This window comes from Cervus canadensis, chromosome 10 (assembly GCF_019320065.1).
Source record: "Cervus canadensis isolate Bull #8, Minnesota chromosome 10, ASM1932006v1, whole genome shotgun sequence".
NCBI classification, from domain to species: domain Eukaryota; kingdom Metazoa; phylum Chordata; class Mammalia; order Artiodactyla; family Cervidae; genus Cervus; species Cervus canadensis.
In genome coordinates, this window is record NC_057395.1 from 23,463,478 (window position 1) to 23,484,161 (window position 20,684).

The 20,684-nt window shown below is 41.6% G+C and overlaps 1 protein-coding gene and 1 long non-coding RNA gene across 4 annotated transcripts in view; one reads left to right on the forward strand and one right to left on the reverse strand.

Annotated features, from left to right (window-relative positions):
• Window positions 1–1,788: 1,788 nt before the first annotated feature.
• LOC122448110 lies at window positions 1,789–5,347 on the reverse strand. 2 transcript variants are annotated; one of them, XR_006271505.1, is made up of 2 exons: window positions 4,228–5,347; window positions 1,789–3,615 (listed from the first exon to the last, which is right to left on the reverse strand). It is a non-coding gene; the product is annotated as an uncharacterized LOC122448110 (long non-coding RNA). The 2 variants fall into 2 exon arrangements; XR_006271504.1 differs by having other exon boundaries at window positions 3,930–5,347.
• Window positions 5,348–6,888: 1,541 nt separating this feature from the next.
• PLXDC2 (plexin domain containing 2) overlaps window positions 6,889–20,684 on the forward strand; it is a 429,365-nt gene continuing 415,569 nt past the window's right edge. The window contains exon 1 of one of the 2 annotated variants that reach the window (XM_043479119.1): window positions 6,889–7,124. In XM_043479119.1, coding sequence (XP_043335054.1) covers window positions 7,013–7,124 — 112 coding nt within the window. In that variant the 5' untranslated portion in view covers window positions 6,889–7,012. The remainder of the gene's footprint in view (window positions 7,125–20,684) is intronic. The other variant, XM_043479121.1, reaches the window with a different exon arrangement.

A 20,684-nucleotide genomic window follows, 5' to 3' on the forward strand; every position in this document is an offset into this window, starting at 1 on the left:
AAACTGCAAGTACCTTTCTAATTCTATTCCACACACAGGGTAGCAAACCCAAACTATTGAGGATTTACTTGCTAGTCCCAGGGTCACTTTTGTGTTCCTCAGGGTGTAGATTCTATGGTGAGGGCAAAAGCGAGTTACTCTCCTGACCTATAACTGGCAGTCATCTTTTGGTATCAGCAGTTGAATTCTGATGGTGTTAAGTCTCTCACTTAACGTGGTGTAGGCACTGAGATGATTGCTCCTGGAATGTTCGGTTTTATAGTTCCTAGGGCTTGAGTTAGCCTCCTGGCCCACAAGTTGAGAGAGCAGGGTCATAGGGCAGGAGAAAACGCCAGCACATGTCATTTTCATAGACCTGTCCCTGCACTTTGGGGCAGGTGACGTGAGTTCCTTGGTCACTATGTCCACGGGGTCCCGTGTGTTGTGCATAGCTCTGCTATACCCTGAATAGTGAGTTTTTGTATTACTCGATGACTCACGTAGGCCTTCTGTAATTTTTCCTTCCACCTGTTGTAACCCATTGCATACTGCATGTAGTTGTTGTTCCTTCACACTGTATCTTTGCTGCTCTCCACAGCTGTGACAAGAAAGGGTACACTCATTTTGCCATTGTCACAGCCCTTAGCCAAACCCGGGTAACTGCCCATGTCTAACTCCCAAATCTATTCCTGAGTTACTATCCTTAAAGCTTGTGGCTGTAACAGTTTAGGGGCACTGGGTCAGGGGTGTGCTTGCATTTTGTGAATAATCTGTGACCTTGTTTTGTCTGTATTCACCAGTCATCCCTGTGTAGTCAAGGCGAACCACCAGCACAAGACTGCCTACTCTTAAACCTGAAAGACTCTGAGATTAACAGGATATTATCAACATAATGGAAGAGAAAGATATCTCTCATGGTAGATAGCTGCCAGAGAGTCCCCCATGCTGGGTGGATGGCCACCTTGGGACTAACCCCACAATTTCTTCCATTCCCTGTTATTTTTTCCCAACATCTTTGTACTCAAGGGATTTTCCCTGGCATCCCAACTAGCTCACCAGCTGCTGAGTCGCACCGGGCAAGTCCGCAAGCCTTGTAGATCACCAGCCTGGACACTGGAGAAAGAGCCCCAAAACAGTGGCAGAGATATCCATAATACTGGATAAGGGAGCTTACCTGTATGAAATAAAGGGTCCTGGTGTGACGCCCAACAAGGTACTACAGGCAGGCAACATGGAAGCCATATTTACTACTTAGGGAAGATGGTGACTATTTATAGGGGGAATTGCCCTTATATTGACTCTCAGTCCTGTGCCTGCCCCTTACAGCCCCTGAGGTTAATGAGCATCAGGAGGGCAAATGTCTTCCTCTAATAAATTAGCAGGTGGAGCCTTTCTGGTCTAAGGATTAGAACAGTCACTAGCTGGGGCAGGGGGCAGGCACTTTTGCCTGAGTAGGGTGTAGGCGAAGCAGGGACTGCACAAAGAGGAAGAGAACAGCCATCTTGAGTGGCCTGATCATATATGAGTGTGTTAGTCCATTTTAATAATTTGTTTTCTACTATTTTGAACTGCACATTTTTGTACTTTGCAATTTACTGGTCAAAAAACTAGCTTATTAAGATTCAGAAGACAGTATAAACATGTATGCCATTTTAATGCAGTATGTTATTTCATTATGAGTGAGCCAAATATAATTATATTTTAATTTCATCTAAATAGTAAATGTACTATTGACATGAGGATAAAAGGCATTAAGTACTCTTGCATACTTAATGTCCCTGAAAAAAAAAAGTGCTACTAGCTGTCATGTAATTTTTTAAATGCTTATTTCATTCAAAACACTTTATTCATAAAAATTTTACTTAAGATTATAAAAGAGCAAAAAGCTGAAATATCCAGAAATAGTATAATGAATTCTCAGTTGATTCTGAGAGCAGAAGTCAAACAAGGTGAATAAAAAACAAGGAACTACCCTATTGACCCAACAATCCTACTACAGGGCATATACCCTGAGGAAACCAAAGCTGAAAAAGGCACATGTACCCCAATGTTCACTGCAGCACTATTTACAATAGCTAGGAAATGGAAGCAACCTAGATGTCTATCAACAGATGAATGGATTAAAAATTTGTGGTATGATGGAATATTCATATATGTATATTTCATATATACAATGCAATACAATGGAATATTACTCAGCCATAAAAAGGAACATCTTTGAGTCAGCTCTAGTGAGGTGGAGGAACCTGGAGTCTATTATACAGACTGAAGTCAGTCAGAAAGAGAAAAACAAATATCATATATTAACATAGATATATGGAATTTGGAAAGATGGAACTGAAGAACCTTTTGCAGGGCAACAGTGGAGATGCAGACAGAGAAAAGACTTGTGGACATGGTGGGGATGGAGAAGGTGGGGAAGGAGAGGGTGGGATGAATCGAGGAAAAAAATCAGCCAAGATGAAGAAAGGAATCTTGTAATTGTGTACTAAAGATAAAAAGACTAGTTTTCTCAAATGAGGAGGGAGAGGAAATGCCTGAGGCCTGGAGGAAAAGGTTGTAATATTAGATTAGGCCTGAAGAAAAGGAATCCACTGATAGTAATTTCCCTTTTGGTGGTGTTGTTGTTCAGTCACTCAGTCACGTCTGATTCTCTCTGACCCCATGGACTGAAGCATGCCAGGCTTCGCTGTCCTTCACCATCTCAGAGTCTGCTCAAACTCATATCTGTTGAGTCGATGATGCCATCCAACCATCTCCTCCTCTGTTGTTCCCTTCTTCTCCTGCCTTCCATCTTTCCCAGCATCAGGGTTTTTTTACAATGAGTCGGCTCTTTGCATCAGGTGGCCAAAGAATTGGAGCTTCAGCTTCAGCATCAGTCCTTCCAATGAATATTCAGGGTTGATTTCCTTTAGGATGGACTGGTTTGATCCCCTTGCTGTCCATGATAGTAATTGTATAAGGTTTTAACAAATCCTATTAAAACAGACAAAAATTATTTCCTGAAATAACAAAAAATAGGTTACAATAAATAGAGAGTACCCCACAGCCTGTATTACATCTCAGTTCTTTTCTAAGTGAGCATGATGGTTTCTTGAGTATCCTGTTAGCCAAGTTTCAATTTAGGAGAGATGACAAAGTTGGAGGTGGGATGAGATGGGTAATTGTAATTACCTTCAGGTAGATAGTATTGCACTTGGAATGTGCAGAAATGGCTCTGAAGGTCCGTATACATAAGGGGCTGTGAACAGGACTGAAATCTGTGTATAGACATTACCTCAGGTGCTAATGAACGCCTAGAGTTCTCTATAATGAATGCCCAGAGTTCTCTGTTGGCGAGAGTGATTCTCACATACAATTTTAAGATCTTAAAAGGAGGGTGTTCAGTGAATTTCTGATCTTTTGTCATGGACAAGGAACTCAAGCGCTGCTCCATGAAGATTGCTGATTCATTTGTTCCTTGAGAGGTTAGTTAAAATTAAGCCAGTGAGTAAAAAACAAACAAACAAAAAAATCTCAGCAATTCAGTTCTTATAACTACAGTAAATAGAAACAAACCTCACTCACTGTAACTCTTTTCTCTCTAGTGAGATGGAAGATGAAACTTTTTCCTTAGGGACATCTTAATTCCTCTCCCTGAAAGTGAAATAGATTATTCTGTGGTGAAATATGTATGGCAAACTTAGATCATTTAGGCCACAAAGTATACTACTTTTAATTAGCCAGGATTTTATATGAGTAATGAACTTTCCATTTCACCCTGAACATACCATCCTACATACATCTTAAGCTATTTGTCACCTGCTATAATGTAAAGGAAAAATAATTTTTAACAAATAATCATTGGTTGACATTTAAGGCAATGTACCAAAGCCTAACTTTACTATGATGGTGCATTTCTTTCTTAGTTCTGAGCACTAAATCATCATGCATGATTGAATTTTGCTTACCTGCATCTTCTCCCATTCTTAAGTATTTTCTGTGTGGGCTGTTCTTCAGAATAAGATTTACTTATTCATAAGATATGAGTAAAATTAAACAGCACCAGTGAGATAGACAAAACACACAGAAGCCTTTCCAGAGTCACTCTGAATTACCGCTTGGCTCCTTTTCAATTTTTGGCATCAAATTTCCTCTTAGGGTATATAGCTTCCATCAGGAGGGCAAAGCATTGCTGACAACAAACAAAAATAAGCACTGCTAATTTGCACATACAATAATAAAGGAAAAAAAGAAAGAAAATGGTACCCAGGAGAGGCAGGGACTTGTTTCTTCTTTGAAAAGCAAGAAACACCCATTTTTCTACTGTGAAAGGGGACAGAAACACTCCAGACTAAGGAAGAGATGCTCTTGAAATGGCTCCTGCTGGGTCCCCATGATTTTGCGTATAAATGGGACATGGAGCTGCACTGAATGTTTTATTTCTTCAGGGATTCATGAAGTAGTGAAGTCACCAGGGATACAGAGAAAAAAAAAAAAAACAATGTTAATTAAATGACAATCAGATTTTGATAGGAAGATTACTTTTTTCAACCTAATGTTAAATACATAAGTATCTCGGGTACTCAGCTTTGGATGTAAGGTTACCCAGAACTTAAAAACGCTTGACTGGGCAGAAGTAAAAGAACCAGGTTTTGTAAGTAAGGTGAGGAGGGACAATCAACTGGTTGGAAGAAAGCTCAGGAGAGAGCAAAGAGCATAGAAAAGTGTGTGTGCATAACATTTCCAAAATAGATAGCAAGTTGAGTATGGGATTGAGGACAACACTGTACACATTTTGTTTCTCTTCGGCTCACCAGCCAAGTAACCATGAGAGGCATTCTTCGGTCATCAAATTGGAAGAGTAGTTTAATTGTCTGGCTCCACTTCCAGTGGGTGTTGAGACAAAATTAAGGTGGTTACGGATGGCACCCATCAATTTTTCAGAGCATGGAAAAGACTGGACAAGAACAGACTAACAGGGCCGTTTGCACTTAGAACACTGAAGCGGCTTCTCTGTTTGATTTAGAACACCTTCTCTCCTGCTCCCTCTCTTCTCTTTAAGAAGCATCAGGTCATGTCCTTCGTGCCAGGCACTGTTCTCAACTCCCATTATTCCGTATTAACGCATTTCATCCAATAAAAGAGCCTTATAAGGGTGTAACTACAATTCTCCCCATCTGACGGATGGGGAACTGAGACACCAAGGAAAACAAAGCCACTTAGCTATTCAGTAGGGGAGGTGGAATCCTTTTACCCAGTCTGGTTCTAGAGTTTTAACCAATGTGCCGCTTCCCTTTCTTTCTTTGTAAATCTTTACCCCATTTTAAAAAAAAGGTTTAACTATGCAAAACAAGATGTAAACTATTGAGAGGGCTGGAAAGGGTTAACGCTGAAGCACTTCCGCGAGCTGGAAAAACAAAAACAAACGAGCCAGCGAGAGCCAGTTAAAGCCCCCGTAGGAAATTCTGTGGGCCTCCTGTTTCTTTAAACTCTCGCTTTCGCTCCCGCTGACACTTTATAACAAAGCCGCCGCGGCGGGTCCGAGCCGCCGCGCGCTCCCTTCCTCCACCCGCCCCGCGGGCCTGGGGTCCGAAAGGGCTCCGCCGGGTCAGTAACAGAATTGGCTTAGGTTTGCTTTCTCCGCACCCCCCACCTCCGCCCCACACGCCCTCCCGGGAATGGCGAGCTGTAATTAACCCTTTAGAGCCCAGGAAGACCCCGTCGGCGGCGAGTGGCCCCCGAGTCGGCTGCTGGGCCGCAGAAACCCCGCAGACGGGCGCGAGGGCCGCCCAGGGCCAGGTGGGTGCGGGCGCTGCTGGCCCGCCGCCGGTGGGGGCGAGCCGACTGAGGGGATGGCGCCCGAGCGGCGCCGAGGTGCCGTCCGGCACTCCCCTCCTCGTTCGCCTTTCTCTCCTCTCCCGGAGCTCCGGGCCGCCGAGCTGCCGGGGGCACGCCGGGCTGGAGTTTTCCTCTCACTCCCCCTTGCTTTCCTCCCCGGGTTTAATCTCTCGGCGACTCCTCTGCCAGCCCCGAGGAAAGTGCAGCCATTGGACAGGTCGGTGTTAGCTGCCGGTTTCGGGGAGGAAGGTGGGAGACGCCGGGAGGAGCGAGGGGGAGGGAAGGGGGAGGCGGGAGGAGGGTGCAGCGGCGGATCTGGCAAATTGCGAGCAGCCTTCCCTCCCCAAAGTGTGGAGCAGGAGCGCGGGGGAGCGCGGCGGCGGCGGCGCCTCCTCCGCCACCCAACTCCGGGGCTCGGGGCCACCTCCTCCTTCGCCAGGAGGAATCCTCTCCCAATAGGTTTCAGCCTGACTTTTTTCTCCCCGTTTCTTTCTTCTCCCGCCCCCCCCCCCTTTCCCCAATACGTTTTTCTGCTTTCGGACCTCAGACTGCTGCAGCCTGAGCCTTCCCAAGGCTCAGCTCTTAGGGGCTTCTCATCCCTCCGGCTGCGGGCGAGGACGCGCGCCCTGCGTCGGGCGAAGAAAAGAAGAAAAACTTGTCGGAGGGCTTTCGCCAGCCCGCTGTTAACCCCCTTCCCGCAAACCCAAGCCTCCTTAGGGGGGCCATCCCAAGACTGGGGAAAGTTCCTTCCGAGCCGACAGCCCTCTTGGATTTGGAGGAGGCACCCGCGCTGGCTGTGGAATTAGATCTGTTTTGAACCCAGTGGAGCGCATCGCTGGGGCTCGGAAGTCACCGTCTGCGGGCACCGGGGTGGCGCTGCCTGTGCGGAACGGAGAGTTTGCCAGCCCCAGCTGCAAGTGGCCTCTCCTCCCCGCAGTTGTTGTTCTGTGTCTGGGGTGAGGACTGCGAGCGTTGTGGCAAGTTGTGAAGGGAGACCTGGAGGTCCGGAGAGGACTGCGCTCCGCTCGCACTCCCTTCTTCCTCGTCCCGGCTCCTGGGTGTGCAATCCCAGAGAAATTTACAAAGGCCTCAGCGTCCCTCCGAGACCGGTCCGCAGCATTCAGCCCCGTTGTCCCCATTCCCAGCGGGAGCCCCGGAGCAGCACAGGGCGCCGGGGAAGGACTGGCGGGGCGGGGGAGGTCGCGGCGGCGGCATGGCGAGGTTCCGGAGGGCCGACCTGGCTGCTGCAGGAGTTGTGTTACTTTGCCACTTTTTAATGGACCGGCTTCAGTTCGCTGAAGGGAAGCCTGGAAATCAAGTCAATGGTAAGATGCACTTTCGCTTGTTAGTCTCCTGCCCAGTCGAAGACCTCTCTGGTACCCAGTTCTCCACCCACCCCCACCCCGTCTATCTGCCCTTGGCAAAGTTATTGCAATTGCATTTCAAGTAAACTTGGGCTTCTCAGATGAGCAGAAGGTTGGCTGGATGAGTAGGGTGGTAGGGACTGAGGGTTTTCTTAAGGGTTTACCACTTGCTTCACCTGAGCGGTAAGCAGGGGATGGTACTGTCTTCCCCCGAGGCGTCCTGAGAGGGCTCGGGTGTTAGAGCAAACCTTCCCGCGGATACCTCCCCGGGAGCTGGCATCCTAGTCCGCGTCCTCCCGGGCTCCTCCTCCTTCCCTCCTCCTTGCCTCCTGTCCAGATAAACTAAGGGGGTGCATTGTGGCGGATGCGGTGGCAGCCGGGGATTGCAGCGCTCCCCTCTGCTGGAGAAAATTCCCTGTGGCCGCACCTTCCTCCCGCAGGCGGTCCCCACCTCTGCTCGCTCTTGCTGTCTGGGGCTGAGCCGGCGCTGGAAGTGGGGCGGGGTGGGTGCGGCGGGACACCGGTGAGGGGAGGAGGTGGCAGAGGTGGGGTGGACTCGCCTCTGGAGACCAACCACCCGCCCCATTGTCCTCCGCCGGCCGGTTTCGCGGACAGGCCTGAACGTGCAGGGGTTCCTGCGCGTGTTCTGGCACTGCCCCCGCGCGGAGCCCGGGAGCCCCGCACAGCCCGGAGGCGGCGCCCCCTGTTCGGGCGGCTGCGCCAGCCAGGTGCGCGTCCATCCCAGCACCGCGCCCCCGGGGTCGAGCGCTGAGCGGGCGATGCAGCCCTGGGCCGGGGGCCTGCCGGCTTCTCCCGCCAGGTTCTGCGGAGCGGAAGGTCCAGCTGCCTTCCGGGACCCTGTCCACCGTGAACCGAGTGCCTGCTCCCCATTTCCCTCTCCCCACCCCACGAAGAAATGCATAGACTTTGAGGGGAGGTGAATGAGGAAAAAACACTTGAAGAGAAATAAACGCTAGCTGGTTAGGATAATCAAGGTTTTATTTTGTTGCTTTAATTCCGAGGAGGGGAAATAATAAGTGATTCCTCGGAAAGTATTCTGGCGTCCACAAATGTCAAACTTGCAAGTCGCAGAGGGAAGGCTCGGGAGAGCACCTGGGGAGTCCAGGTGAGGTGAATCTAGAAGGAAGTCCTTAAATGAAATTTTACCAACCTGAGACAGCCCGAGGCACTGTCTGCTCCTGGTGAAAATTCTTACAGAGAAAACAGATTCTGACTGTGCTCCAATTTATCATCAAGGGGTGTGTGTTGGGGATGGGAGTGGGCAACAAGATACCGCTTTTTTAAAGCTGTGAATAAAACGCAAATTTCCTGGATGTCGGTTTTTTCTGCATAGAAGGACATAGGTTGTTCTTCACAAGGTGTTGTTTATACCTTCTGTTTATTTCTCTGATACATTTTATTGGTAAAAAATAATAAACTTTTACTCGCCTGGGAAGCAGCACATTTATTTTAAAAAGGGTAACTAATTTTCATGGGCATATTCATGAAAAAATAAATGCTTAAAGAAAGCAATTTATTATATCCCAAAGGAGATTAGAGAGGGGTTTGTGCCAGAATGCATCCTAAGTTGTTTATTTGAAAACTACTTTGGCACTGAAAGTAAATAATGCATTTACAGTAAAATAATTATAATAATAAAAGGTCAACAAATGTTTATTTTTTTCTGAACCTTTTCATTAATATGTTACTAAGGAAAGAATAATATATATGTGTAAGTTTACTAAGTTCTCAAATTGAGGGTAAAGTCCACTCCACTCTAAAATTGGTCATATAATTGAAAGCTTATGCTTTGTGGATTATAAAATACATATATTGCTGAACATAAATCTGCAGGTGTTGTAAACCAATATTTCTGATGGAAACCTAGAAGCCCATATATTTTTAGGCTTGAGTAAAAAGGAATAGTTTAAATTTCTTGCCAGTTTTTTAAAAGATATCAAACTGAAGTAGCTTCTTTCCCGGATATCAATCTCCATTACTTTCATGAAATCATCTTGGAATTAAATAGTTAGCATACTGTAAAATATAAAGTATAGCAATGAAATGGAAGAATAAAAAGAGTTTCCTTTGTAAAATAGACTAGCTAAAGGTTCAAAACACGAAATTTTAAAAATGTCCAACAGTCTTGGCATTTGGCATGTAGCAATCGGGATTTTTATTACAGACATTTTGACACGGGGGAGAAACCTGATTTCATAACAGGAACATTTTTATTATGCATTACTTTAGAAATGCTGCAGTTGACTTTGTTGCCACCAGAGGGCAAAGAAACTGCTAATTTCCTTCCCATTCTTTCCCAAACCTTGGATTAATGATCCTCAATATTTTGTTTTTCCTATGTGCAGTATTTGTTGATATTTCAACTTGACATTTAAAAATGAATGGTGACTTAAAATAATGAGAGTTTATTTTATTTCCCATTTTCATTGAAATTAAATATTCATTTAACATTTATATAGTACTTCCTACATGTAGACTTATACTTTGAATACATTCTTCTGGTGTAATAAGTAGTGGAAAACCCCAAATGCTCTCTTCTTCATCACTGTTGGCAATTATTACCACATTATTGTGGAAGTCCCAAGAATATATTTGAAATAATCTCTCTTATGATTAAAAGTTCATTATTGTATAGTGAACTTTTTAAAGATTGAATGTGTTGTATTGATACTTATATCTGAAAAGTATTTGCTTATACTAAATAGTACACCTCAACCAATATTTAGAGAAAAATAAGGTTAGAATAATGTTAAATTTTATAAGTCTCAAATCATTTCCATATTATTATACATTCATCTTTATATCCTGAACTGATTGTGAAAGTTTAGTAACAATGTCAAAGGAGATAGATGCATTAATTTTAAAGAATTCAAAAGTTTAAATCAGGAAAAAAGGTCTTAAAATATGTAGTTATATTTTGGCCTCATTATTGCTCTTAGATGTGATTTAATGCAACAAATAAGTTCATTACCACTATAGATAAGAGCAATGATAATTTAGGGCACCAAGGAATTTTCACTTTTTAAACTTTCTGATATTGTTGTAGAGGCAAGTAGTTTATTTTTAGCAGATCATTTACATTTAGTTCTTTCTCTAGTTGGATGTTTTCCTATTATTTTCTGCTTTCATTAGAGTTAAAAAACTTAGTTTGAAAAACTACTAATTTGTGGCGTTTTCTATGAGAGTATTTCTGTTGAGATGTACTGTCACTATAAACAGACATATCTGGAGCAAAAGATGACGACAGAGGGTTAATTCAAGTGAATATTCTCTATAAAATGGGCATGTGTCAGATTATTAGAAAATTAAAAAAAAATTTTTTTTACCAGTGACTCTGGATTGCATATAAAACATTTTTAAAATATGGAATGTGAGAGTCTTTTTTCTTTAGAGGATAGATAGAAGTTGAAGCCTGAGGCTGGGTAAGTTTGGAATGAGACATAACTAATCTAGAATATTCAGTTCAGAAGTAAGGTTTGAAATTCATGGATGTTTGCAAAGAGATTCGGAATCATTACAATTAGGACCATTTATGCATTTCTTAAGTTTGATCTTTAGAAAGAGGTTCTTATCAAGGAGAATGTGCTTGAGTAAAATTTAGGAGTGGAAAATACTAATTCATTCCCCACAGATTTCTTGTCTGTAAGAATCAGATACTTTCATGCAGAGATGTAGATACTGTGGATTCTTTTCAATAGTTTTGGTCTCATTTTCTGCTTCCTAAAATGTATCTTCCCTTGTAGAAACAGTATGTTCACAGAGATGAATGAATTGATCAACCATGATTATGTGATTTAAAATCTTAAGTCAGTTTCCCACTACATGAATCATAGCCTCTGAATGAAACCAGTACATAGGAAAGCAGAGCTACATGATGGAGAAACTTGAGTCCTGTTGACAGTGTTTGTGCCCCTGGATCCAACCATGCCTGAAGCTAGGATATCCCCTGGACTTTTCAGTTATATGAGCCAATAAGTACCCTTCTTTGCTTAAAAAACAAACAAACAAACAAACCCCCCCAAAGCCAGGCTCTTCTGCTTGGCCATTACCAGTAAATGGAAATGAATATACAATAGGCCTCAGAGAACAATAGTTTAAAATGAGAGAAGATGATCCAAAGGTCTGTCATAATGGCCTTAAACCTTCTGTTAAGAGAACTTTGAAAAAGTTCATCACACTATTCTGCTACACTTCTGAGTTCTGACTATATTTTCTCTCATGTACTTAATCTAATACCTTACAGTACAGTGTGTACTCATAGTGTGTATGTATATATATATATCTGTATGTATATATGTGTGTGTATACATAATATGTATATATATAGTGGTGATGCAATATTTTCAGTGGAGGTGAACACTATTAAATAAGTTTAGTTCTTTTTGAAATTACTTTTGAACTGAATTGTGCTTAGGCCTCATTCCATTAACCTACACTGAAGGTGGCTTTAAAAACAGTCTCCTAAAACTCATTATTGGATTTCCCAAGTGGTGGAGTAGTGAAGAATCCACCTGCCAATGAAGGAGACATAGGAGATGCAGGTTTGATCCCTCGGTAAGGAAGATCACCTGGAGTAGGAAATGGCAACTCACTCCAGTATTCTTGCCTGAAAAATTCCATGTACAGAGGAGCTTGGCAGGCTACAGTCCATGGAGTCACGAAGAGTCAGACACAACTAAGCACAAAACTCGTTATGGTAGCTGTTACTGGGGAAGGTGGTTGGGTGTGTGGTGCGATGCTTTGCATGGTATTTGTTCCTCAAGTAAGAGAGAGAGAGGGGGAGGGAGGGAGGGAGGGAGGGAGGGGAAGAAGATTCTGTGTCTTAACAGTGATACAGTTCTTGTGAACTGGTTTGTTTGTATCTTTTGGATATTATGAATAGTGACCAGAAACATTACTTTTAAAAAATGAGGTTTTTTGAAAGCTCAGAGCACAATTTGTGGCCCAAGTGCAACAAGTATATGAACCTTCTGGTGTGCATTTTTTGTACTGGCTTACCTAGGTCTTCATCTTGTCTTTCCCTACTTTCATTTAACTGTGTCCAGCTTTTCTCACTTAAAGTCTTGTATTAGTTTTAGAGAGGGGAAATAAATAAATAAATAACAATCACTCTAGTACATAAGGTTGTATATTACAAAGTTGCTTTTCTGCTTTCTTTTAATCTAATTTCAGTCCTTTGCCTTTATTCTGAGCACATATTTCACGAAGCTTTGATTACCTCTTTCCAGTATCCCACTCTGAGAAACCTTTCTTCCCTGAGGTTCACTCAGGAGATCTTCCCTCACTATCCCCCAGACTATGATTCTGTTCAACTTAGGACGTTGCTGCAGAATGACAGACAGACTAAGTACTGTAGTGATGCTTTTTCTAGGACAGTTTTTCCCACTATTTATTGTGTCAGGTGTTGCCTGGCCAAAAGAATACTATCTGAGGAAAGAAGAGAATACAAAATATTCTACATTGTATTGTAACAAGACTTTGAACTCATTGCATGTTTTTTCTTTGTTTCTATTTTGCCCTCTTTAATTAAAAAGGTGATAAGATATGAATTGATGGCACAGATTTGGATATTTAAATACAATTAGAGGTCTTGTCAGGAGCCTGTTTGCAATTAGGATAGCCTGTTAAGGATTGTAGATGTGAACACAGGGTCAGAAACTGTGTGACCTTCCTTGAAAGACAGACTTGTAATCCCTTCCTCCAGAGGCCATCCAAACACATTTGAGCGCTAGTAACTTGCCTTTCCCCTCCAAATTAAAATCAGCTGTCCTCCCTGCTTCAGGCATTACAGTAGACAGTGGCCTGTGATTTTGTCAAGAGGGGGTTAAGAAGGCAGGGATGCAAAATGACTTCCATTTTACTTTTCTGGAATCTTATGACTTAGTTCCTCTCTTTCCCCCACCTATTATTTTTCAGTCATGAATTGGAAATTTTCCCTTGAATACATATTGTTCAAGGTCTGACCCTCTAGGTAAGTTGCTTAGCTGACTGTGGCTATAAGACTATAGAGAGCCTGATGGTAATTTGCCCTGTGGATAAACTGCATAAGAATCAGAATGTTTAAAAGTCAAGTTTGTACATACTCCTTGGAGTGTTCAGTGATAGGAGAAGTCTACATAAAGCCAATAAATTCTCTCTAAGCTTGCTGCTTGGTAAGTACGCCCTGGTTTATTTAGATCAGGCTAATGTGTTCTTTGGTCCAGTTGGAATATGGAACATTCAGTATGCGGTGATGATGTTTAGATAGTAGTAATATCCTTCTGTGTTTATATGTATCTGTGGCAGTGACTCCCAACTTTTTCTCTCTGAAATCATAATTTGGACATCATATTAAATATTTATTTCCCTAAACCCTAAAAGGGAAGTAAGCTAGGTGGAATTTATTATTTTACAATGTGAAATTCATAAATAATAATGATGTTCAAGATGTAAAGTAGTCCTGTAGGTGCAGTTAAGGCACAGCTCTTTCTGAGTCTATGTACATATAGTACATACGTATTTGCATATTTCTCTCCAAGTTACAGCTTAGACAGCAGCTACTGCTGACCCAATGAACCTGATTATTCAGTTGGTATATTTTTGTTTGTTTGGTTAAAAGAGCCTGTTGACCTTACTGCAGATGTAGCAGTATCTGACTTCTTTTGCTTGCGCCCTCCCCTTTTCCATCTGTTATCCATTTCCTTCAATACATTCAAAGGGGTCTATGAAGAAATTATATCAATGTAATCTACATTGTAAAATAGTCCTGAAAAAGTGTACAGGAATTAACTTTTGCTGTACTAACTCATATTTTCAATGCTTATGGGTTCCTGATATTTAAAGGAATCCTGTCCTGAACTTTTGATTTAAAAAAAAAAACAAACTCAATTATTTTGTTAGACCATAGTTTTACGTTTAAAATTATCTATAGGGCACTAATATGCATACTTCTTTCAAATGTTATTTCATCTGATGTTAGCTGTCTTATTTATTTACCTTAATTGAAGTATGATTGATTGATATTAGCTAGTTTAATTGTGACTTTTTAGTATTTATATATTTCCTAGGAATATACACCTATAATTACATTTTCCTTTTAAGGGTAAGGGTAACTGTAAGGGTAACTTAGCTCTTTTAGTAGACAGTCAACTTGTTTTTAATTTTATATCACTAATTTATAACTTACATATTTCAAATCTATTTTCATTTCAATTATTTACCATTTTCTATATTCCAAGAAACAAGAATTGAACTAAAAGGCATATTGCTATGTATTTACATCTTTTGTTCTTGTTTATTTGCAGTAGAAATAGAGTCATTGAGTTTATTGTCATGCAACAAAAGTTTAAAGAATATTTTAACACCTATTTGAAAACTCTGGATGTCCTATAAAAGTAAAGTTGACTTACTTGTAAGGTTAAAAACAAAGCCATTTCACATTTTAGTTTGAAAATGTTCTTGCTACATTATAAAGATACTGCTCAAAGTTTTATTTTCATATGTTGATAGACTATCATAGGGTATTGTATATCTTGCGTAGTATAAATTTTTACCTGTTTGGATTTATAATTTGAATTTTTAAATTTTATGTCGTTTTCTCTAAATGCTTATTTATTTTATTCAACTTAAATGGATTTTATGAAAACTTTAGATCAATGTGAAGTATATGTAATAATATTTCCTGTATCAAAACACTGTAGTGATATTTGTAAATATGGCAAGAATTGTAAAATTTTTATATGTTGTGAAACAATTTTGATTGAGGCCGAATTTTGTACATAGGTATCACATGTCATTGTGTTGGTCCTATCTTTCCCAGTTGATTTATCCCCCAACTGATTTATATAGTCTTCCAGTTATTTTTCTGTACGGGGTGTATACAATCTTCCATCAACAAAAAAATCAGTACTTTTCTTAAAATGGAACAGTGACATGGTATATTTTATTTCCATTTTATTGAGATGCAATTGATATGTAACACAGTGTAGGTTTAAGGTGCATGTGCATACTGAGTCCTGTCCGACTCTGTGCAACTCCATGGATTCTTGCCCACCAGGCTCCTCTCTCCATGGGATTTTCCAGGCATAAATACCAGAGTGAATTGCTATTTCCTTCTCCAGCGGATCTTCCTGACCCAGGGATAGAACCCAGGTTTAAGGTAAACAGCAAATGATTTGACGTCCATACATCATGAAATGATTACCACAATAAGTTGAATGAACATCCATCATCTCATATAGATACAAAATAAAAGATAAAACAATTTTTTGCCTTGTGATGAGAATTCAAGATTTATTCTCTTAAGAGATTTGATATGTATGTATAGTAATGTTAATTACATTTATCATGTTGTGTATTACATTCCTAGTGCTTATCTTATAACTGGAAGTTTGTACCTTTTAACTGCCTTTGTCACCATACAAAGATGTTATGTTATCAGTTCAGTTCAGTGCAGTTGCTCAGTCATGCCCGATTCTTTGCAACCCCATGGACAGCAGCACGCCAGGCCTTCCTGTCCGTCACCAACTCCCGGAGTTTACTCAAACTCATGTCCATTGAGTCAGTGATGCCATCCAACCATCTCAGCCTCTGTCGTCCCCTTCTCTTCCTGCCCTCAATCTTTCCCAGCATCAGGGTCTTTTCCAATGAGTCAGCTCTTCGCATCAGGTAGCCAAAGTATTGGAGCTTCAGCTTCAATATCAGTCCTTCCAATGAACACTCAGGACTGATCTCCTTTAGGACAGACTGGTTGGATCTCCTTGCAGTCCAAGGGACTCTTAAGAGTCTTCTCCAATGCCACAGTTCAAAAGCATCAATTCTTCGGTGCTCAGCTTTCTTTATAGTCGAACTCTCACATCCATACATGACCACTGGAAAAACCATAGCTTTGACTAGATGGACCTTTGTTGGCAAAGTAATGTCTCTGCTTTTTAATATGCTCTCTAGGTTGGTCATAACTTTCCTTCCAAGGAGTAAGCGTCTTTTAATTTCATGGCTACAATCACCAAAATAAAGTCAGCCGCTGTTTCCGCTGTTTCCTCATCTATCTGCCGTGAAATGATGGGACCAGACGCTATGATCTTAGTTTTCTGAATGTTGAGCTTTAAGCCAACTTTTTCACTCTCCTCTTTCACTTTCATCAAGAGGCTTTTTAGTTCCTCTTCACTCTCTGCCATAAGGGTGGTGTCATCTGCATATCTGAGGTTATTGATATTTCTCCCAGCAATCTTGATTCCAGCTTGTGCTTCATCCAGCCCAGCATTTCTCATGATGTACTCTGCATATAAGTTAAATAAGCAGGGTGACAATATATAGCCTTGACATACTCCTTTCCCAGTTTGGAACCAGTCTGTTGTGTTTCATGTCCAGTTCTAACTGTTGCTTCCTGACCTGCATACAGATTTCTCAAGAGGCAGGTCAGGTGGTCTGGTATTCCCATCTCTTTCAGAATTTTCCACAGTTTATTGTGATCCACACAGTCAAAGGCTTTGGCATAGTCATTGACTGCCTTCTCCCAAACTGTACATTTCATCCCTGTGACTCATTTTATTAACTGCAAGTTTGTACCTCTTAATTTCCCTGGCCTGTCAGTGCTGTTTTGAACACTGGTACTGTGTATAGCCTTGCATACATCTCTTCATGTTCATATGTAGGACTTCTATTTAGAGGTAGAATTCGTGGGTTACTGGGGTTGTGAATGTTCTACCATAAAAGGTAAAACCTGGGACAAACTCTGATAGACCTTCCAAAGGTCTGTTCCAAAGATAATGCTTCAAAGATAAAGGTGCATGGTACCCTGGTGATTATCCCTGTGCAGATACCACAGTCTTAATTACTTTAGCTTTTAACAAGTCTTTGTTTGTGGGACAAAGCTGTCCTCCTTGTTCTTGATCTTCAGGAGCATCTTGGCTATCCTAAAGGCTTTTTCGACTTCCCAGGTGGCTCAGTGGTAAAAAATCCACCTGCCAGGAGACGCGGGTTCAATCCCTGGGTCAGGAAGATCCCCTGGAGAAGGAAATGTCAACCCATTCCAGTATTCTTGCCTGGGAAATCCCATGGACAGAGGAGCCTGGCGGCTGTGGTCTATGGGGTTGCAAAGAGTCAGACACAAGTTAGTGACTAAATAACAACAAAGGAAGGCTCTTTGCTTTTTCATATCTATTTTAGAATAAACTTTCAGGTTTCTTTAAAAACTCTATTGAACTTTGATGGAAATCACTTTATATCTCAGGGTCATTTGGTAAGATTTCAATGTCAAACAACTTGGAAACGATGTAATTTATTTTCTACAACAGCTAAATGCCACAACAGGTACCACTGTGCTACATAACAAATTGTTAATAGTGTCTATTTGGCAAGTGACCTTTTTTTAGTTGAAACAATGTCCTTAGGTTGAGTGTAAGTGCTGTTTTCCTGATGGCATTGTGATACTAAACATACATCTAATTGTTTCTTGGGAAATAGTAGGGGGAAACCATAGGTTGATTAAAATGAACAACTCAACTAAAGAAAAGAATGTTAATTCCTAACTTTTTAGGAACTGCCACAAATGAGAGGTGGCTGGCAGGCAAATAATTCATGGAAATAACATTTTTTCAGTGTCATTTTAGTAACCTATCTCTTCATTAGCATAGCAGTTCCAAGCAAGACTTTAAATTTGCTGCTTTGTAAGCATCAGTTCTGATGAGAGTCCTCTAGGTTTAGGATTCTCCTTAATGTTTGCTCTTTAATTAATATCAATTCCATGGCAGATTTACATTGAAAGAGAGTACACTTTATAAATTGCTTCCATTTAAAGATAGTAAATTTATGATTTTATTTAGACTGTAAGACAATAAATTAAAGGTTTATAATTTGCTTAATTTGAAAATCCTAATTGCACCTCCTTCTCAGCCCAGTTTATGTCTGGCCATTGCTCTGAACCCTGCCTGCTGATCTGGATATTTTTTAATAGGGAGTAAATGGACAGGCTGGGCAGGCTGTTTTATTTCTTTGTTATTTAGCCTTCATTATCTTTTTAACATCTGTTGTTCATTTCAGATATTTTTAAAAACAAGCATGATTCAACATCGTTTGCGGATGATAGTCTCATTGTCTACACATTGCAAAACAGCTTTACACAGGAAGCCAGATTTGTGCAATCTTAGTTTTGGTCAAGCTGTTTTTAGAAGAGCGGTTTGTAAAATAGGCACAACCAATGAGACGGTGATTTTTTGCAAACCAAGCTGTGATGTTTGACTTGCAACGGCCTTTCCGTATCCCCAGTTCCCTTATCCTAGCTCTGGCAGGCACCATCCATTCGAGCCTTGTTCATTTCAGTAGTGTCTCACTTTCCCTCCAACCTCATCCTGCTGGAATGCTTTCTTCATTCCACAGCTGGAAAGATCTTTCTGAAATGAGAATCTGTATCACCCTTCTGCTGAAAATGCCTTCCTGTCTTCCTCAGGCTCTCACCCTAGAGGTCAGAGGCCTCGATTACCCATCCTGGTTTACTTCTCCAGGTTCAAGTTCGTCACCTCCTGCTCTCCCAGGATCCTCACATTTTCTTTCCCCACGAAGCAGCACATGCCATTCCCTCTCCCTGAAGCTCCCTTTCCTTCTCTTCCCGTCTATTTGTCTTTCGGGTCCCAGCTCCATCTGGATTTTCAGCAGCAGTGACTCATTCCTCAGTGTTTCTCCGCCAGCTCCAAGACTGAGAGGAGTCCCTCCCCAAAGTGTGTTCCGCACACCCTCATGGTGTCACTTATCACTGTGAGCCACCCAGGGTGAGAGGCTGGCTGTACTGATCACCACTGCCTCACCAGCTCCAAGTACAGGAAGCCCTATTGAACATTTGTAGGATGGAGGGGTCTCGTTAGTGTTCTGCTTTGTATGATGGTACTATTAATGGGTGCTTCGTCGCTCAGTCGTGGCCAACTCTTTGTGACCCCATTGACCACAGCACGCCAGGCTCCCGTGTCCATGGGGATCCTCCAGGCAAGAATATGGGAGTGGGTTGCCATGCCCTCCTCCAGGGGATCTTTCCAACCCAGGGATCGAACTCAGGTCTCCTGCATTGCAGGTGGATTCTTTATTGTCTGAGTCAATTCATTTGTTTAGATTTATCACTCAGACAAAGGGTTTCATCTGTAGCTTATTTCTACATATTTCTTTGGGCAAAATTTCTCACTCATAATTTCTTTCACATGACACCTCGGATTTAAATACCCATGATTACAATCTGTAGACAAACCAGAGATTGACATCAGAGTAAAGGAATTTGTCATATATGTTTGTGAAGAACTGAGAATTCATTCACACATGATGGTTTAAGAACAATCAAGTCACTCAGTAAGCTAAGAACAGAGAAAGGGATACTTTCATGATTTATAATGCAACAATTTGAATTGTCTAGTAAAATGTTAAAATTGGTTCATTTGTTTCTCTTGAGAGAATGCCATGGTTAAAAAGCTTAGATGGATAAACTGTGAATGAAATAGAAATTAGAGATTGAACCATGAAATCTGCATGAAGAGCTTTCCAGGTATTTCAAAGCTAAAGATGCAAACTGGGAAATGTGCTCTAAGATGATATACTTACAGGAGTTCCAGATACAAATCATTGGGCAACTTATTAGACATTTTTTCAACAAGATCCTAAAAGATTTCTTAATGCTTCATACATCTTAGCTTTTGCTGGGCCATCAATCTGTACCCAGAATGGGAGTTACCTCACACTGATGTGAGTCAAGTCTTTCCAAGGTTTTCAGTGTGATTCACTTGCTGAAGTTTTGGTCAGCATCCTTCATGTATTTAACAACTTGTATTTGTTATTCTACAAGCACATTTTTTTCACCATATCTTTCTATTTATTGCTTTTCTAGATACTTCCTCCAAAGTCCTTCCACTATGTCACACTAATTTTATGGAGTGAACATCTGATACGTGTCTCTTACCCCCTTCTTCTAGTAACAGTACCTTCTCGTTACTTGGGGATGTTCAGTCTTCAGGAAGCAGCATGTCACCACAATTTAGAAAGGTCGTCTTGCTGACTCTGTGTTGTTCACTTGGGTCTTTTGTCATCATGTTGTGCTTCCCCAGATAGTTCAGCGTATGTCCCAAAGGTGGATACTCATAATAACCTTTCATCTTGGACTTCAGGCATATTAGTCCTTGCCTAAATGTTACATGCACATTCTGGAAGAGAGAGTCTTTTTATAAAAGTTATTCTGGGGGTTGCTGTATTGGGAAGATATACATCTAAAGCCATCTACAGATAGACTTCCTGATAGGCGTCCTTGGTGGCTCAGATGGTAAAGAATCTGCCTGCAGTGCAGGAGATAAGGGTTTGATAGCTGGGTCAGGAAGATCCTCTGGAGAAGGGAATGGCTACCCACTCCGGTATTCTTGTCTAGAGAATTTCATGGACAGAGGTGACTGGTGGGCCATGGCAAAGAGTTGGACATGACTGATCCCTCTGACTTTTAGACTTCCTGATAGCATAAGTTAGGAAATTTCAGTTTTTACTTGAGATGTATTGCTT